At 35.5% G+C, this 19,647-nt stretch overlaps 3 protein-coding genes across 3 annotated transcripts; all 3 read right to left on the bottom strand.

Moving 5' to 3' along the window:
* Nucleotides 1-1,547: 1,547 nt before the first annotated feature.
* On the bottom strand, nucleotides 1,548-4,781 carry LOC110654583 (leucine-rich repeat receptor protein kinase EMS1-like). The gene is made up of 2 exons (XM_058150960.1): nucleotides 2,615-4,781; nucleotides 1,548-1,990 (listed from the first exon to the last, which is right to left on the bottom strand). The coding sequence occupies exons 1-2, from the start codon at nucleotides 3,066-3,068 to the stop codon at nucleotides 1,686-1,688; spliced, it is 759 nt and encodes a 252-aa protein (XP_058006943.1). The 5' UTR covers nucleotides 3,069-4,781; the 3' UTR covers nucleotides 1,548-1,685.
* LOC131169176 (probable LRR receptor-like serine/threonine-protein kinase At1g74360) lies at nucleotides 3,776-6,603 on the bottom strand. The gene is made up of 6 exons (XM_058150589.1): nucleotides 6,600-6,603; nucleotides 6,276-6,331; nucleotides 5,250-5,378; nucleotides 5,039-5,153; nucleotides 4,434-4,620; nucleotides 3,776-4,331 (listed from the first exon to the last, which is right to left on the bottom strand). The coding sequence occupies exons 1-6, from the start codon at nucleotides 6,601-6,603 to the stop codon at nucleotides 3,776-3,778; spliced, it is 1,047 nt and encodes a 348-aa protein (XP_058006572.1).
* Nucleotides 6,485-9,960, bottom strand: LOC110655010 (receptor-like protein EIX2). Its single transcript, XM_058150588.1, has 3 exons — nucleotides 9,927-9,960; nucleotides 8,243-9,878; nucleotides 6,485-8,191 (listed from the first exon to the last, which is right to left on the bottom strand). The coding sequence occupies exons 1-3, from the start codon at nucleotides 9,958-9,960 to the stop codon at nucleotides 6,727-6,729; spliced, it is 3,135 nt and encodes a 1,044-aa protein (XP_058006571.1). The 3' UTR covers nucleotides 6,485-6,726.
* Between the last annotated feature and the right edge of the window lie 9,687 nt (nucleotides 9,961-19,647).

Here is a 19,647-nt window from a genome sequence, read left to right as displayed (position 1 = left end):
CACCATCCGAATCATTATAGCTCCCCCTATTGTTTGAACCATCATCTGGACATTTCAAAGCGAGGGGATCTCCACAGAGACCTGAATTCCCAGCAAATGAAGATGCAATAAAAGTTGTCATTTGACCTTTATATGGAATTCTGCCTGACAAATTATTGTTTGACAGATTCAAACTTCCCAAAAAAGTTAAAGAAGTCATCCCCTGAGGAATTGGACCTGAAAGCCGATTGCCTGAGAGATCAAGAGACAACAACTGACGCAATTCTGAAATGTTTTCAGGAATCTGGCCTCTGATATGGTTTCTTGACAGGTTCATAACTTCCAAACCAACTAACTTTGTTATATAAATTATTTCCAGAAAGATCTATACTGGTTAAAAAGGAAAGAGTCTTGGTGTACTGCAGTTCAAGGCCATTTTTTATGGCATATATGTTATCTTGGTAAGTGCCTGGACTATAATTTCCATAAAACAAAATCTGCTTGTTAATATTTTGCAGATGTGTCATGGCTTTAAAATTGCCAAAGGCAGCAGGAAAGGAACCATTCAATTGGTTTTCTGCTAGGTCCAAGATTTGTAAATAACTCAAATTTGAAAGTTCTGAAGGAAGTTCTCCAGAAAAGTTATTTGACCTCAGGCTAAGTATTCTGAGAGATGAGAAAGCTTCGCCAATCCAAGGTGGTATATTACCTGGCAGCCTATTGTTTGCGAGGTCCAAAGTTTCCAGCACTGACAAGAGATGATGGAATTTCTCCTGCTAATCTGTTCTTGCCCAGGTGAGTGTTTGAAGCCCACGTAACTGACCCATAGATCTTGGAATGCCACCGAACAAATTGTTGTTTTGAAGGTCTAGAACTTGGAGGGTAAGACCATTCCTTATGCTTGAAGGAATGCTTCCTGCCAAAATATTTGTTGAAAGATCCAATATATTTTATTTTATATAAAATAGAATTTAAATATTTTATGAAATTATTAAATTTTAACATAAAAATTATTATTCAAAATAATTTTTTACATAAATTATTAATTAAAATATATAAAATTAAATGTGTTCGAATTTTTATGGGTAATAATAACTAGGTTTGGAATAAGTTTGGATAATTGATAATAATTTTGAATGGAGTTTAAGATGGATTCAAGTTTTTAAAATATTAATTAAATCTAGATTTGGGTAGAGTGCGAGCACCTTACAACACTCGAGAGGGTGTACTAAGCTGTTAGGGAAGTAGATTAGCAATTATGCTGTAGCTAATAGGAATAGAAATCAAGTGTAAAGGGGATATTCATCAAATAGCAGAATTGCAACTTCCCTCTACTGTTCTATTTCCTCTCCATCTTCACTCTTCTCTGTTTCTATCCCTTTCCGTTTGTTTCCTTCTCACTTTCACTCTCTTTCTCACAACCCAAACACCCCTTGTTGTGACTGGATCACAAGAGATGGTAGCTTGCTTGAAGGATAAAAGAAAATGTTAATGTTAAAAGAGAATGCCAATGTAATCTTTTATTCCTACTGTCGTCATAGAAGAAGATTTAAAAGAGAGCTTGCAACTATCATAACAGAAAGTTTATTCTGAAAATTAGAAAAACTTCTACATGGAAGACTAGCAAAATTACATCAATGATTTGTCTGCAGATTGTACAAGAAAATGAAAATTCACAGAAAAAAAGAAAAGTAGATAAAGAAACCTCAGCATGTGCCCCAAATTCTTCTTCTTGTTGCTGCTCTCATTTTTCTAGTAGACAATCTATAAGCAGTTCCATCCACAAAAGCAAAGTATGCTCCACCCCAGGATCTTTTGATTGCAAATATCAAATAAGGAAGCAGCAAACCTACTGCAAATCCCAACCCAACGCTCAAGTAAAACCACTTATCAATGAAGCCATTACCATCATCTGCCTCATCTTTCCTTCCACCATCTGAATCATCACGGCTTCCCCAATTGTTTGAATCAGCATCTAGACATTTCAAAGTGGGGGGATCCCCGCAGAGACCTAAATTACCACCAAACGAAGATGCATCAAAAGTTGTCATCTGACCTTTATATGGAATTCTGCCTGAGAAGTTATTATTTGACAGATTCAAACTTCCCAAAAATGTCATTGAAGACATGCTCTGAGGAATTAGGCCTGAAAGCCTATTGCCTGAGAGATCAAGAGATAACAACTGACGCAATTCTGAAATGTTTTCAGGAATCTGGCCACTGATATGCTTTCTTGACAAGTTCAAAACTTCCAAACCAACTAATTTTGTTATTTCTTTGGGAAACTCTCCATATAAATTATTTCCAGAAAGTTCTATGCTGGTCAAAAGGGAAAGAGTTTTGGTGTACTGCAATTCAAGGCCATTTTTTATGACATATATGTTTTCTTTGTAAAAGCCATTGTTCGCTGTGTAAAACAAAACTTGCTGGCTAACATTTTGCAGATGTGTCATGGCTTCAAGATTTTGAAAGGCAAAAGAAAAGGAGCCATTCAATTGGTTTTCTGCCAGGTCCAAAATTTTCAAAGAACTCAAATTTGAAAGTGCTAAACGAAGTTATCCGGAGAAGTTATTTGACCTCAAGCTAAGCATTCTGAGAGATGAGAAAGCTTTTCCAATCCAAGGTGGTATATTACCTGTCAGCCTATTGTTCGAGAGGTCCAAAGTTTCCAACAATGATAATCTGTTGTTGACCAGGTGAAGTGTTCGAAGCTCACGTAACTGACCCATAGATCTTGGAATGCCACCAAACAAATTGTTGTTTTGAAGGTCTAGAACATAGAGGGTAAGACAATTCCCAATGCTTGAACGAATGCTTCCTGTCAAATTATTTCTTGAAAGATCCAATACTTCAAGATTATTCATCTCTCCAATTAAGGCTGGGATTTGACCATTCAGCTGGTTACCAGAAAGAGAGAGAAAGTATAGAGGCATGATTTGATCAATATTGCTTGGTATGGGACCAGATAATTGGTTATTGGAAAGCTCTAGTAGGAAGAGGTTTGCATTTGGACTTGTATTCAACGGATTTGGCAAATGGCCCTTTAAATGATTGGAAGAAACATCTAAAATAGACAGGTTGCCAGACATAACCCAAAGCCAGTTTGGTATAGAGCCTGAAATACTGCTGTTTGAGAGACATAAATATTTTATATCTTTTTGAGATCTAAGCCAAATAGGAAAGGAAGGATCAACATGGCATGATCCAATATCCAGTGTAGAGATTTGGAATGGAGGGATCCAATTGTAACTGACATTGAAAATGAGTGAGTTTCTAGACAACCACAAGAACTTCAATTTACTTAGCCTCAAAAAATGTGCTTCTGAAATGACACCTGTCAATTCATTGAAGGAAACATCAAGGAGACACAACTCAGAGAGCAGTCCTAAGCTATCTGGAAAAGTGCCATTTAGCTTATTTGAGCTGAGTCCAAGATGAGCCAAATACTGTAAATTTCCAATGAAAGCAGGGATAGGACCTTGAAGCAAGTTATTCTGCAAATAGAGATGAATAAGATTTTTGAGGTGGCCCAGCGAGTTTGGCAAACCTCTTGTCAGGCAATTAAATGACAAATCAATTACCTGTATGTTACATAGGCTACCGATGGAGCTTGGAATCTCACCTTTGATACCATTCCAAGATCAATCAAGATAAAACAGAGACGTCATATTTCCAAGGGAAGCAAGAAGTCTCCCATGTAACTTGCTGGCAGAAAGATCTAGAACTTCTATCTTTTTCCAGCTTCCAAGAAATAACTGATAGCAACTTGCTGGGACATTTTCATTATCATGAAGTTTTAGTGAACTTCTAGTGACTTCAAATTTGGAAGTTCACTAAAACCTAGTGGAATCCTTCCAGGCAAGCTGCTGTCGCTGATGTCAACAGATACAAGGCTGCTAATATTCACAAGCCAATTTGGTAACTTGGAATTGGATGGAAGGTCTAGGACTGCAAGTGAAGACAAATTAACAGAAGGAAGAGAATAGATGAAATTGGATAAGCCGCACTCAGCTAAATGCAACTCGGCTAAAAATGGAAGCTTGTTTAATGCCACAACCCATCCTATTCCAACCTTTGAAAGGTCAACATAATTCATAGCCAAATGTTTTAGTGAGACAAGACCACTCACCCATTCAACATTATCAACATTTAAACTATAAGAAGGGACATCAAGAAACTGCAAGCTAGAGAGATTTCCAAGATTTGGAGGGATTGCGCCACTAAACCCAGCAAATGACAGGTTTAGATATAGCAAATTCTCCAAAAAGGAAAAGAAATGAGGAATTTTACCACTGAAGTTGTTCCCACTCAAGTCCAAATGTTTCAAGGACTTGAGTTCAATGGCTGCAGACCTGATGAATTTGGGATATCTAGAGAGATATCAACTGAAAGAACAGCACCAGTAATACTCATCACAAGATATTCCCGACCATTGACAACAATTGGTTCCTTGCCATGAGGATAGCTGGTTCCATGAATCATTAAGACCGATTTTGAAGTCAAGAAGAGCTTCTCTATCAGCTGCGTTGCATTGCACCAACTGAGCAACTCCAACACAAACATATTCTCCAGTTAACAACAGATAAACAAAAGAAATGAAAGGGTCTCCAAAAATTATCAAACGGTCAAGGCCCTGCTGAGCTGCAAAGGATTTAGATGAAAGTTTTCTAATAAAACTGCAGATTAACGTTTAATCCTTTTTAAAGGGAAAATTGGAACCATATTTCACAATTTTAAAATCTATAATTGACTAGAAACAGTTCTAAGCACGTATTGGATATAAGTGCGTTTCTTTACTTCCCCACTAACAACACTGGTGCGTCCAGAGGTTTAAAGTGGATCCGACGCGGTTTAAATAAAGCACTTTTGAATATGAACTCTCCGTGGTTTATCAATGCTTATAATTAATCATTCTTTCTGGAATTCCATAATTATTCCGTGTAACACAATCCCATGCAGGTAACACAATCCCATGCACTCATTTGGATCATGAAACTCCTCCATATTCAAGTTTAAGTTTTTCGTTTGATTTCTTAATTTAAATATGTCACATATATACATGGAAAATTGTCCTGCCATGCTTGGCCAACGCTGTTGTTAGATGGCATAATGAACGGCCAGTGAGTGACCTGTTGATAGGCTGTTGGTGTAGTAGATAAGCAATTATGATGTAACTGATATAATAGCAATCAAGCATAAAAGGGGGATATTGATCAAATAAAAGCAATTTGAAACTTCTCTCAATGATTGACGCGGTGGACATATCGAACACGCAAAAGCAGAACATTTTCTCTGTTGGAGATTTTCTTGCTTTTGGCTACGAGTTCAGGGAATCCAAGACGAAGAATCGCTCCTGCTCTAGATATCTCACGGAAACAAGCGATTTCGTTTCCAATCTCCTGAATATTAAAGCAGAATTGTCAGTTCCAATCCAGTTCAATTCGTTCGCTAAGTCTTGAATTAGGGATTTTGAAATCGGGGGCTATGGCTATATACAATTAGGGAAGCTAAGATTTAATTGGGAATATGATGAGTAGGAAACGGCACCGTTGAGTGCAACAAAGGAAGGATTTAGGGAGCATTCCATGTAATATTTTCTAATTACTTCATTTTTTTACCATTAAATTACATCTTTTTAATTCATTAAAAAACAATTATTAACAAAATAAAATTTGTTTTAATAAAAAATTATTTGGTAAAAAATAAAGTTTCCACGGAAACTTAAGTCGAGGTAGGGTGAGCAAATTTTGATTTGAATCGAAAAATTGAACCGAATTGAATTAATTTGATTTAATCAATTTAGATTTAAAATTTAATTAGTTTGATTTAATTTATAAATTTTGATAATTTTAGTTAATCAGTTTGTTTTGATTATTTTTATAATAAATAAAAAAATCGAACTGAATCAAATTATATATATATATCCTAAGATTTTTTTAGTTCTGATTTCTAATTTTTAATTTTTTTATGTTTTATTATTGAGATTTAATTATTAAAAATATGAAATCTTATAAAATTTCATTTGATCGGTTTAAAATCAAATCGAACAAATATTTTATCGATTTAGTTCGGTTCAATTATCCTTTAGTGATCGATTTAGTTTGGCTGTCAAAATTCTTATTTTTGATTTTCGATTTTATCAGTTCGGTTCCAACTGAACCGACTGTTTGCGTACCCTGTCCAGGGAAGGAGCAATCACTGATAGACGGCAGGTCGTTTAAGTAAAGACAGGCTAATGATATCGCTGTATTTCAATAACTGTCCGATCATTTCATACGAACGGCAAGTAGTTTTACCAAACGACTCCTAGTTTGGGCTGATGTCTTGTTATTCTGGATCATAAGGCCAATGGCTGAAACAGTTTGAGCAACAATTTGAAACAGTTTGAAACAGTTTGAGCAACAATTTGAAACAGTTTCTACTCAGAAATCAACCTTAAAAGAACAAACTCAAGAACTACAATCATCTCATAACCTTATGCATATTAAATTGAACTTTTCTCCTCTGTAGGTGCCTGCTTCCTTGCCATGAAGGAAGCAGGTTAATTCTCAGAATCTTTGAGACCCTTTTTTTATGTCAAGACTGTACTCTGAAAGATTGATGGGAATGCAGAAGCTAACCCATGTCTCATTTTATATATCTTTACAAGCCATTTATGTGAAAACAAGTGAATTTTTAACTTCAAACAACTTTAAACTGACAGCAGTGGCAAAATTTTTTACAAGAACCTGGAAGAGGAAAGAGAACTCAGCAACTGCACTGAGTTCTTGTTCTTGTTGCTATTCTGCTTGATGCACTTGACAGTCTGTGTACAATCCTATCCACAAGAGCAGGTGCATTTGACAATCTGTTTACGATCCTATCCACAACAGCAAAGTATACACCACCCCAAGATCTTCTCACTGCAAATAACAAATATGGAAGCAGTAAACCTGCTGCATATCCCAACCCAATGCTCAAGTAAAACCAGTTATCAATCAACCCATTATAGTCTGAATGGTTACTGGTCCCTCCATTGTCAGAATTATTATTGTTATGCGAGCACTTCACAACAAGGGGATTTCCACATAGACATGGGTTCCCATCAAAGGAGGATTCATTAAAAGTTGACATCTGATTTGTATATGGGATTGCACCACATAAGTTGTTGTTGGACAAGTTCAAATATTCCAGAAAAGTCAATGAAGAGAGGCTTGAAGGAATTGGACCTGAAAGATTATTGCCTGACAGATCAAGAGATAACAACTGATGCATTTCTGAAATGCTGTGTGGAATCTGGCCACTGATGTTGTTTCTTGACAGGTTCAAAACTAGAAGACCAACCAGGTTTGTTAGTTCTTCAGGAAGCTCACCATGTAGATTATTTCCAGAAAGATCTATGGTAGTCAGGAGTGAAAGAGTCTTGGAATATTTTTGAGTTTGCCCATTTATGCTCACAACTATGTTTTCTTGGTAGTAGCGCCTGTCAGGGTCTCCATATGTCAAATAATGGTTTACATGTTGTTGAGCCATGGCTTTAAAAGCTCCAAAGCTAGAAGGAATTCTGCCATTCAACTTGTTTCCTGCTAGATCCAGAACTTGTAGAGAACTCAAATTTGAATGTCTAGGGGGAATTTCTCCTGAAAAGGAATTTGACCTCAGGCTAAGTATTCTGAGACGTGGAAAAGCTCCTCCTATCCATGACGGAATATTTCCTGTCAAACTGTTGTTTCCAAGGTCTAGAGTTTCTAATTCCTTCAATTCCTGGAGAGATGATGGGATTTCTCCTGAGAATCTGTTATTGCTGAGGTGAAGTATTTGAAGCCAATGAAGCCAACCCAAGGATTTTGAAATCTCACCAGACAAATTATTATTTTGAAGGTCTAGAACAGTGAGGTTAGAACAATTCCCGATATTCAAAGGAATGCTTCCTATCAAACCATTCCTTGAAAGATCAAGGATTTGAAGAGTCGATATCTCTCCAATAGAGGCTGGGACATGACCAGCCAGCTGGTTATTGGAAAGAGAGAGGAATTGCAAATGTGAAAGGATTTTACCAATCTTGTTTGGGATAGAACCAGAGAATTGATTATTGGAAAGATCAAGCACTTGGATTGAGACATTTGGAAGAGGAAGAGGAAGAGGAATGGACCCTTGAAAGAGGTTGGAGCTCAAATCAACACTGGTTGCAGAGGGAGATATATTTAATGGATTTGGTAAATGACCCTTCAAGTGATTCAAAGAAACATTCAAATAACTTAGAGTGCTTGACATGTCCCAAAACCAGTTTGGAATGGAACCTGAAATACTAGCATTTGAGAAATCTAGAATGACAATCTCTTTTTGAGATCTGAGCCAAGCAGGGAAGGATGGACCTAGATTGCATGAACCCATAACCAAGGTACAGAGCTGAAATGGAGGGATCCAACTGGAATTGACTTTCAAGATGAAGGAGTTTCTCAAAAGAATCAATTGCTTCAATTTACTTAGGCCTGAAAAATGTGCTTCTGTGATAACACCGGCCAGTTGATTAATGGAAACATCAAGATGAGTCAATGCAGAGAGCTTTCCCAAGCCTTTTGGGAGACTACCATTTAGTTTATTTGATCCAAGTCTGAGTTCAGACAACTGCCGCAAATTTTCGAAAGAACGGGGGATGGGACCTTGAAGCAAGTTATAACTCAAATCGAGGACAACTAGATTTTTAAGATTGCCTATCCAATTTGGCAACTTACCAGTTAAATTGCTGTAACTGGATTTGAAGTTCTTCAAATTAGGCAAAGGACTTTTGGAAGGGCAGTTTGCTGTTTCTTCTTCAAGAAATTCTGGTAAACCTCCTGTCAGATTATTACAGGACAAATCAATAAATTGTAAGTTAGAAAGCCTACCAATGGAGCTTGGAATACTACTCCGAACATCATTTTTTGATAAATCAAGATAAATAAGAGAAGTTATATTTCCAAGGGCAGCAGGAATTCTTCCATGTAATTTGGTCATAGATAGATCAAGAACTTGTATTTTTCCCCACCTTCTTCTCAACAGTTGGAAGCAACTTGCAGAGAGATCTTGATTATAACCAAGATCCAATGATTGCAAATTTGGCAGTTCACTAAAACCGAGTGGAATCCTTCCATGTAGCCTGTTATAGCTGATATCAACTGAAACAAGGCTACTGATATTCACCAGCCAATTTGGAAACTTGGATTTGATGTAGTTGTTACTAAGGTTTAGGACAGCAAGTGAACTCAAATTGACCAAAGGAAGAGAATAGTTGAGACTGGATAAATGGCATGAAGATAAATGCAACTCAGTCAAGAATGGAAGCTTGTTTAATGCATCAACCCATCCTACTCCTGCCTTTGAAAGATCTACACCATCCATGGCCAAATATTTTAATGACAGAAGACCACTCATCCATTCAAGATTATCAACATTTAAACTAGGAGAAGAGACATCAAGAAACTTCAAGCTAGAGAGGTTTCCAAGATTTGGAGGAATTGCACCACTAAACCCAGCATATGATAGGTTTAGATATTGCAAGTTCTCCAGGAAGGGTAAGAAATCAGGAATTGTGCCAGTGAATGAGTTAGAACTCAAGTCCAGATATGTCAAGGACTTGAGTTTTGTGAGTGAAGATCTAATCTCTCCGCTCAAGTTCAACAAACCTGACGTGCTGTGGAGATCAACTTTGGTTACAGCTCCAGTGATATTGTCACAAGCTATTCCAAACCATTGACAGCAGTTGCTTCCTTTCCATGAAGAGAGTTGTTTCTCAGAATTTTCAAGACCCTTTATAAAATCAAGAAGAGCTTCTCTGTCAGAAGTATGGCAGTCCACAAGCTGAGCTTGTGCACAAAAAAAGAATTCTCCTCTTATCAAACAGTTGAGAAGAAGAACAATCCAAAGAAATGGAAACATCTCTATAGATTAATTGCAGAGAATTTGGATTTTTTTCAAACAAAAATTACTTGTTAGAATACTGGAAATGGATAGAAGTATCATTTTAAAGATGTATGTGAAAGGAAAATTGGAATCAATTATTATCTGTTGAACATTCACACTCACTGGGAGACTTGAATCCTGCCAACCGCACTTTTCTTTCTCTGTAAATTTATCGAACCAAATATATATATTCATGAACCAAATGGAGGGATTTAAAGTTGATTAAATGTATTAAATAATTTTTAACTCTTAATAATGGTTGTAGTGTGAATATAAACTTCAATCAACATAAAAATATAATAATATCATTAAAATTTTTTCATGAAAAAATAATATCATGAATTTGAAATTGAGTCAATAGTTAAAATTGTTAATGGCATGATTATAAAACAGTTTTATTATGATATTTGAAATTTAATATATGAATTATATTATAAATTCTGTTATTTATTTATTTAAAAAAATAATTGATGAACTTCTAGTAAAAATCCTTGTGGCTTTGGAAAATTTTAAAACACAAACGTTTTATGTCCAATGGTCCAACAGTTATATTATCATCATTGATTAACGATTAAAGTGTATTTATTGTATATATAATAGTTGTATCTATTAGAATTAGTTATTACATATTGAGAAAATAGAAAACTTAAAGAGTAAATATAAGTGAAAGAGTTTTAATATTGACTTGACTAGATATTTTGATACCTAAAGTAACTCGTATTGAATTAATTGTCAAATAATAATTATGTGGTTGCATTTAAAGGAGAGTTTTAGAATTACATATCTTATATAAAAAAAAAAAGATAAATAATTTAATCAGCAATCTCTTGAAATTAAAAATTACACAATAAAATAAATATATATATAACAATTTCACTATAATCATTAATAATAATAAGTCTCGTATGAATTTCATTACAATAAAGAATTATAATTAAACTATATAACAATTGTAACTATCACGACCCAATCTATGGGCCGGATCGGCACTAGGACCTGGGCCAGCCTAAAGCCCCCAAGGCCCGTAGTAAGCCTAACTATTCCTTAACCTAACTCTAAGGCCCATTTGGGCCCAATTTCAAGAAATCAATCGGACAGAGTCCGGCCATAAAATGGACCTTTCAACGGGGAGTTTTTGACTCACCCGACGTGTAAACATAATATATATAATCAATTGGTGAGCTCAGCTCACCCTCCACATACTCATAACAACATAAAATAAATGGGAGCTCAGCTCCCTCATCCAGTCCATCAACATGCATAAAATAATAAGTTTACAGGCCCAAAATAGCACTTATATTACAGACCCAATTCAAATAAATATTTCTAACACATGCGGAAATTCTAGGAGTTTATAAAATTACACAAATATTAATAAACAACCTGCGAAGGAGAAAAGCAGGTTAACCACAATAAAATCCTCCTGTAGCCTGAAAAATAATGAACAGGAGTGAGCGTTCGACTCAGAGAGTAAAATATCAATTTTAACCATAATCTCTATAACTATCTAAAACTAATGCAACCTCAATGACCCATCTTTCTTTCTCACAAATAGAACAGGAGCACCCCAGGGTGAAGTTCTCGGACGTATGAAACCCTTGTCCAAAAGCTCCTGTAGTTGCTCTTTTAACTCTTTCAATTCTGCTGGTGCCATCCTGTAAGGCGGCATTGATATGGGGTTCGTACCCGGCACAACATCAATGCAAAATTCTATTTCCTTTCCTGGTGGCAATCCTGGAAGCTCCTCAGGGAAGACATTCATGAATTCTCTGACAACAGGAACATTTTCCATGTTGACACCTTCTACAGAGGTATCTCTCACCAATGCCAAGTACCCTTGACATCCACGCCTCAACATTTTTCTAGCACTAATTGCTGACACCAAATTATATAGAGCCACGCTCCTGTCACCATCAAAGCTAAACTCTTCTACACCAGGTATGTGGAAATACACCTTTTTGTTCCTGCAGTCTAAAGTGGCATAATGAGTTTCCAACCAATCCATTCCTAAGATTACATCGAAATCCATTACTGGTAGAGGAACCAAGTCTGCTGGGAGGATCTTTCCATCCACTACTACTGGGCTACCCGGAAAAATCATATCTACATCTATGTTGTCACTAAGCGGGGTAGCTACAGACAAAGGGTATTCTAAAGTGGTAGGGTTTCTACCCAATCTCATGGCAAACACAGGGGAGACAAATGAGTGCGTAGCACCCGGATCTATTAAAACACGAGCCTCATAGGAATGTACTGAAGAATACACGCCACAACCGTATTAGAAGCTCGAGCATCTGGTGGGTCGGGGTGAAAACCGAGCTTGACCCCACCCCGAGTGGCGTAACCACATCGACGACTTCTACCTCCGACCGCCTTCAAATCCACGCCCCTTGTCCTCGCCTGGCCATCGAATCGATCGCCGCTATCTGGAAGCACCAGGATACAACTGATGAGGAACATTCGCAACAGAACCCTGTGACCCCATCTGTGGCTCGCTAAACACGGGGCATTTCCTAGCAAAGTGATCTTGTTGGCCACATCTAAAGCATACTCCTGAACCCATCAGACAAGGCCCTGAATGTCCTCTTCCACACTGTGCACAAGGTGCAAAGGAGGATCCTGAACTGCACTAATCGCTGTACTCCGAACTATGACCACTGCTGGATCCGTACCCTGGCCTGAACCCTCGAGGTTTGTGTTTAAAACCACTCTTCTTGTTCCTACTTTTTCCTCTGTAATTACTCTGGCCACCACTATCCGGAGTACCCATGTGGGGAACACCTGAAGAACCCTCTGCTCTGTTTTTCTTTGCTCTTCCGTTATCATCCACAGCATAGTTAATCTCAATCTGTTGGGCTCGATCAACCACCACATCAAAAGACTGATCAGACATCATGGCTAGGTTCGCATACCTCCTGTCAAGCCCCTTTAGGAATCTCTTCACCTTCATAGTTTTTGTAGCTACTGCTGTAGGGGCATACCTGCTCAGTTTCAGAAATTCTGCAGCATACTCATCTACAGACCTGCCATTCTGCCTTAAGGCCTCAAAGGCCCACTGCTTTTGATCTCTGAAGCTTTCCGGCACAAACCGATTGATGAACAGTTCCACAAACTGAGTCCACGACAAACCCTCCATCCGAGGTAATATGTAGTCATTCATTCATTGTCTAGGCATAGGCCCCATGACATGCTGCATACACTCTATAAGTCTTCTATCACCAATCGCAACTCTGTTCTGCTGTCATGCAGAATCCAAAACCGATATGCATCGTCTGACACATCATAAGTACCAGGCACCAACTTCTTAAAATTGATGATCTGTTTGTAAGGTTCCCCTCTTGGTGCGGTGGACTGCTGCTGCTGTGGAGGGTGGATCATATACTGCGCCATCATGTCGATGGTTCTCTGCAACCCAGCTAGAGTAGCTGCCATTGGGTCCATGGAACCCTGTGCCATAAAAGACTGATCCTGAACTGGTGACAGCTGCTCTTCTACTTGAGCAGCTCTAGGCCTCCTACCTCGCCTCCTCGGGGCAGGCGCCTCATCCTGTGCTGACACCTCGTCAGGCATATCTGGTTCTGGTGCAGTGGCATCTCTCCTGCTTCTACGCATTTTCCTGAAATTGAGCAGCATTAGCCCACAATATTCAAAACTGCACATTACACAGCTCTATAGACTCATATTTACACACAAAATATGAAGCAGAGACTAGAAGCAAAGATGACAATACAAGACGAATGTGGACCCTACTTTCCGCATGTGACTCATAGTAGACTCTTCCCAACACTTTAGACAAACATTCCTTGAGAATCTGGAGCCTAAGCTCTGATACCACATTTGTCACGACCCAACCTACAAAAGGGCTCAAAACACACTTCTATATTCACAACCCATATATCCACAACTCAATCACATCACACAGCCCCTCCTGGGCCCATCAAATCAGTCATCCATCATAATATGTAAAATTTTAATTTAGTCCTTATAATTGATCATTCTTGCAAAAACTGTCCAAATAAGCTCTAAAAATTCTAAAACTTTGCCCCGCGGTTCTTAGCAATATTACTAGGCTATTGCAAAAAGAATCATAATTTTCTGAGCTACCACGAATATTTTATGGATTTTTAATCTCATTTAAGCACTAGAAAATTACAAAAAAGTAAAGTTCGGGCTTACCTATGCCAATTCCGACTTTGGGGACGCGCTCGGGACGTCTGACAATGGTGGGGTAGCCAAAATCTCGATCCAATCCGAAGACTTTTTCGGTAATCGGTCTGTCTGGCCGGGAATTCACAGATCCGGACAACTATCGAATTTCCGCGTATTGAAGATACCTACACGAAGCCCACAACACGGGGGTTAGTACATAAATTTTACGGAATTTTCTAAGCTCATTTAATGCTCGGAAAAACACTGCGAAATTCCATGGGATCCACCGAAAAATGGTATCGGAAAATTTTTAAATTTATTATTTTTTAGTAATATTAATATTTTTATTTTATTTAAATTTTAGGAAATTATTTGAAATTTTTCGGATTTTCAAAATCGGGTTTAATTTTCTGAAAATATAAAACTTTGATGATTTTTAAAAATTAATTTAAAGATCACGTGGCAAAACTAAAAATATATTTGGAGTCTATGAATTTTTCTGAGTTTTCTGAAATTTTTTTGGAATTTTTGGACCTCATATTCGGTCCCAAGGCAGAGTAAAAATTTAAAATTTTGTATATCGAATCGAACCGGTCGAATCGGACCGGCTCCTTCTTATTCTTCTCTTTTTCTCCCGCGCACGTTTCTCCTTCCTCTCTTTCTCTCCCGTTTTCTCTCTCCTCCCTCCTCCCCTACCACCCCACCACAAGACGCCCCAATCGCCACCACGGCCGCCACGCTCGAGCGCCGAAAAAAGGCGCCAGAAGCGACGCGACGTGCAAGCGAGCCGCTTCGTCTTCCTGGCCGAAATCCGGCCAATCCGGCCACCAATCGGACCGGGTCTTGTGTTTAAATCCATCTACTCGTCGAGAGCTTTCCATAGACACCAAGAACACTAAAATCCATCTAGCGGTTTGTCCAATTTTTGCCCGGGAAGTTTTAGCCCATTTCAATTTTTAGGCTAGATTTCCCATAAATCGTGAACCCCACGAGAAAACCGAGAGTACCAGAGCGCTCTACTCGTCAAGAGCTTCGCGGCAATATAAATTTCAAAATTTTTCGACACCGTTTTTTGGTGGGTCCCACGGAATTTCGTAGTATTTTTCTGAGCATTAAATGAGCTTAGAAAATTTCGTAAAATTTATGTACTAACCCCCGTGTTGTGGGCTTCGTATAGGTATCTTCAATTCGCGGAAATTCGGCGCTTGTTGGTTCGTGAATTTCCGCCGCATGCATTGCCATCGAAAAAGTCTCCGGATTGGATCGAGATTTTGGCTACCCCACCATTGTCAGACGTCCCGAGTGCGTCCCCGAAGTCGGAATTGGCATAGGTAAGCCCGAACTTTACTTTTTCGTAATTTTCTAGTGCTTAAATGAGATTAAAAATCCATAAAATATTCGTGGTAGCTCAGAAAATTATGATTCTTTTTGCAATAGCCTAGTAATATTGCTAAGAACAGCGGGGCAAAGTTTTAGAATTTTTAGAGCTTATTTGGATAATTTTTGCAAGAATGATCAATTATAAGGACTAAATTAAAATTTTACTTATTGTGATGGATGACTGATTTGATGGGCCCAGGAGGGGCTGTGTGATGTGATTGAGTTGTGTATATATGGGTTGTGAATATAGAAGTATGTTTTGAGCCCTTTTGTAGGTTGAGTCATGACAGTAACAAATAAAAATTCCTTCAAATTGAGGAACACCCAATAAATAATCAGGTTAAAGTGCGTTTGTTCAGTTTCCTGATGATAAAGTGGCGAACGTGTCCTTATAAGGTTTGGTAATGATAAGAGTGGCGTGTTAATGGGAGGATAGAAGCTTTAACCCATTAACAATAACCCTTTTTTTTATCTCAGAATTTTATTTCAATGGTTTATTAATTATTTTTGATTGTGGATCAGTCTGCCACTATTAAATCCATTCCAAACCACTAGAGGGGTTTTCCAAAAATATCATAGGATGACTTTTTTTTCTTTTTGTTTTAACAAATGGTGTTTCTTATATAGCTCTAAACATGTATCTTTTATATTTAATTTCTATATCAGGAGAAATTATCAAAAAATACTATATGGTTTCACTCATTTTTACTTTAAGATCTGTGGTTCACTTTATGACCAAGTGGTACCCTATAGTTTTGCACTGTTATCAAAACGTAATTTTTCGTCTCTCTTCCATTAGTTGCTATTGATGTGGACAATAATGATTGACGTAAACGACTTTTAAGGGTTGACGTGGATTAAAATAATATTATTTAATAAATTTATTTTATTTATAAATGAATAAAAATTAAAAAATGAAAAGAAAAAGATTAAAAGTTGTTTGAACAACTAATCCAATCTCTAACCCTTGATCAATTTCACACAATTGAGATTATTCACTCATAATTTAGATGAGAATGTTATTTGAGGAGAATAAACTTTTCTCAATTTCTTCTTTGGCTAGGCTAAATAAGATCACTTATTATTTTTTTTTAACGTGAAAATATAAAAAAAAATGATATTAAAATTTTGAAAATTAAATAATATTATTTTAATCTACATCAACCCCTAAAAGACGTCCATGTCGATCAATAATGTCTACATAAATAGCAACTAACGGAAGAGAGACGGAAAGTTACATTTTCATAATAGTGCGAAATGATAAAGTACCGCTTTATCACAAAAATTTATTTTGTCGGATCAATTATCATATTCTTTTCTCGGATCAATTATCATATCGAATTTAATAATCTTATTTTTTCATAATTGATATAACTCCTCAAAATAAAAATAATTAATTCAATAACCCGAGTTTTTAGATAGCTCATGAGCCTAATGATATTTAATAATTCAATAATGAGATTCCTTCAATTAGTTCAATCACTATAAGACCCACTGGATAAAATAAAAAAATCTTGATTAAAGATAAATAATATTGATAGGATTGTCAAATATAGCAATGTTTATAATTATGCACTATAAATAGAAATGTAATCCTATAATTATACTAACTAATAATATCCATATAATTATATAGTTGACTTACTATAATCAACTATTGTTTATATCCTATGTAAAGAGATCATATCATCTATAGGGGTATGTTCTTTCTCCTTAATTAATCCAATATACTATTCACTCATATCAGCTCTAACTTAAGAGTCGGATGGTCTTACTGGGTCCATACCCGATGAACTTATGACCCATTTATTTTCTGTTTTGCAAATTCATATCCACAATAAATTTTCATGGACTGCAATAATAATTATAACTACAATTTGAAATTAGAGAAATCAATTGTTAAAATTGGAGAGATAAACCGTTAAAAACATAATGTAAATTAATTTTAATAGTTAATCATCAATACAATAAATTTTTGAAATCAAATTAACATTGCTAAAAAAATTAATTTTTTTTCCATTAAACTTAATTAAAATGATAAATCTTGGCCCTCACCATTGCCATTGTCTCATAGTTATTGAATGACAATTGAAAAGAGAAAGAAGCCTCACATTCCGTCCCTCCATAGTCACTGTATATATTTTAGTACATAATATTTCAATATATTAAAATCATTATTTTATTATTCTAAATTTACTTTTTAATTGATAATTGTCTATTGAGTTAATTATTCTAATATTCTACAAATTTTGTTAATTTTGAAGGCAAGGAATTAATTTTTTTAAAAAAAGTATCATCAAAATAAAAAATTAAATAATATTTGAACCAATATGTGATTTTGAGTTTGTTTTTAAATTAAAACATTAATTTTTAAAAAATAATTTTAAATTAAAATAACATTATTTTAATTAATTTAAATAAATCAATTTTAAGTTGAATTATACTAACTTGAATTCAACTTTAAATAAATTATTCGCATTCAAGTGATTTTTATGCACAACCAGATACTTTTTTTGCATATTATGTTAAGCATATTTTGGCTTTCATTATCTTTTGAATTCACCAATATTAACTATTTTAATAACTGTTAATTGTTTTAATAGCTATAAGCTATTAAATATTAATGGGTAGTGGTTAATTATTTATATAATGATTTAAAACAGAAATATTCGATAAAAATAATTGTTTGATTAGCCGTTAAATGTAAAAATAGAGATAATATTTTGACTAAATTAAAATACTAAACGCTAGATTATAAGTGATCACCAAACATATTTAAATTTTGTAATAATTTTAAGAAATATGCACTAAGTAGCTCCTGTGGAACAATAGAAATATGCTTTTCCACATTGATTTTTTAAATTATTCATTTGACAAAAACTGCAAGTAGTGCAGCAGGATGTGCACAAACCATAAGAATCATTTTCAATCAGGTCGACAATGCGCTCTCAAATCCACCATGTTCAAGAAGCTCCAATGGGATCTCAATGTCATGGAAGCTTTCTGTTGCTAATTCCCCATCAAACTCTGACAATGTCTTCACCGATATTGATGAAAACCAGCTCCCGGAAGATAGCTTTGGATCATTTGAAAAACCTAGGGAATTTGGAAGCGTGGAAAGGAGATGGCAATTTCAATTGAAAATAGTGTATTAGTTAGTTTGAACTCATTTAATTTTATAATTACACTATAAATTTTTATTAGCATTTGTTCTTATATTCACTTTAAAAATTTTATTTTTCTCTGATAATTTAAATAAATTATTTACATTAATTTTAATAAATTTAAAAATTATTTTTTTTATTAATTTTAATAAAATATTTGTATATAAAATACTTGTTTATTTAATTTTAAAATTAAATTATATTATAATATAATTTAAATATAGTTTGATAATATTATAATAAATAAATAATTTTCATTGATAAATAGTTATTAATAATAAAATTCATCTGAACAGGGCTTTTAAAGACAGGCATCAAACTGGATGGAGCCCATTATTATCCGTAACTTTGTTTTGTGTTATGTCACACAGAAAACAGAGCAGACGCAGCAAGAGGAACAAATACAAAAATGTCAGATCATCTTCCTCAAGATGTGATTACAGAAATTCTTTCAAGATTGAATAAAAATATTATTATTTTTATTTTTATTTTTATTAAAAATAATATGATAATTTGTAAATAATAAATTTAATTACAAAAACTTTTGAGTTAAAAAAAAATCATTTACATCATAAAATAAGATTAATGTATTTTATTTATTATATACGTAATAGAAGAAGTACGTATGCTTGTCGACACAAGGCATAGAGTTCAGATGTAATGCACAAGTCTCATAAATATTTTGCCATTTCTTGCAGTATCTCTTCACGACAACATTTGCCTCTTTTTCCAAAAATGACTGAAATGGTTCTCTTCAATTTTGCTGGAGACATCATTAACAAACTGGATTCTATCTTTCTCCAAGAGATTTGGCTGTTGTGGGGTGTCAAGAATGAACTCGAGAAAGTCAAGAAAGGAGTCTCCTCAATCCATGCTGTTCTTCTTGATGCAGAGGAGAAGTCTGCCTTGAATAATGAGGTCAAGGACTGGCTCATAGAACTGAAAGAAGTTCTTTATGTTGCTGATGACTCGCTGGATGCTAAATTCTATAATATTTTTAAAATCAGCAAAAGAAATTTGAAAATAGATTTGGATTTGAAGACGAAAAATTTTG

The sequence above is a fragment of the Hevea brasiliensis genome, chromosome 8 (assembly GCF_030052815.1).
Source record: "Hevea brasiliensis isolate MT/VB/25A 57/8 chromosome 8, ASM3005281v1, whole genome shotgun sequence".
NCBI lineage: Eukaryota > Viridiplantae > Streptophyta > Magnoliopsida > Malpighiales > Euphorbiaceae > Hevea > Hevea brasiliensis.
This window is presented reverse-complemented; position numbering and strand designations above follow the sequence as displayed.

Excerpts from the sequence above, each read along its gene's own strand:
- LOC110654583 (XM_058150960.1), bottom strand. The coding sequence starts at position 3,068 with ATGTCTGGCAACCTGTCTATTTTAGATGTTTCTTCCAATCATTTAAAG. Across the intron at positions 1,991-2,614 it reads CTCGAACAATAGGCTGACAG|GTCTCTGCGGGGATCCCCCC; the intron begins GTAATATACCAC and ends GTGGTAATTTAG.
- LOC131169176 (XM_058150589.1), bottom strand. Across the intron at positions 5,379-6,275 it reads CCCAAACTAGGAGTCGTTTG|GAGATTGGAAACGAAATCGC; the intron begins GTAAAACTACTT and ends TTTAATATTCAG. Across the intron at positions 5,154-5,249 it reads AAAATGTTCTGCTTTTGCGT|TTACATCATAATTGCTTATC; the intron begins GTTCGATATGTC and ends CTATTATATCAG.
- LOC110655010 (XM_058150588.1), bottom strand. The coding sequence starts at position 9,960 with ATGATACTTCTATCCATTTCCAGTATTCTAACAA. Across the intron at positions 9,879-9,926 it reads CATTTCCAGTATTCTAACAA|AGATGTTTCCATTTCTTTGG; the intron begins GTAATTTTTGTT and ends ATTAATCTATAG. Across the intron at positions 8,192-8,242 it reads TCAGGTTCCATTCCAAACTG|CTTGAAGGGTCATTTACCAA; the intron begins GTTTTGGGACAT and ends TTCTTTGAATCA.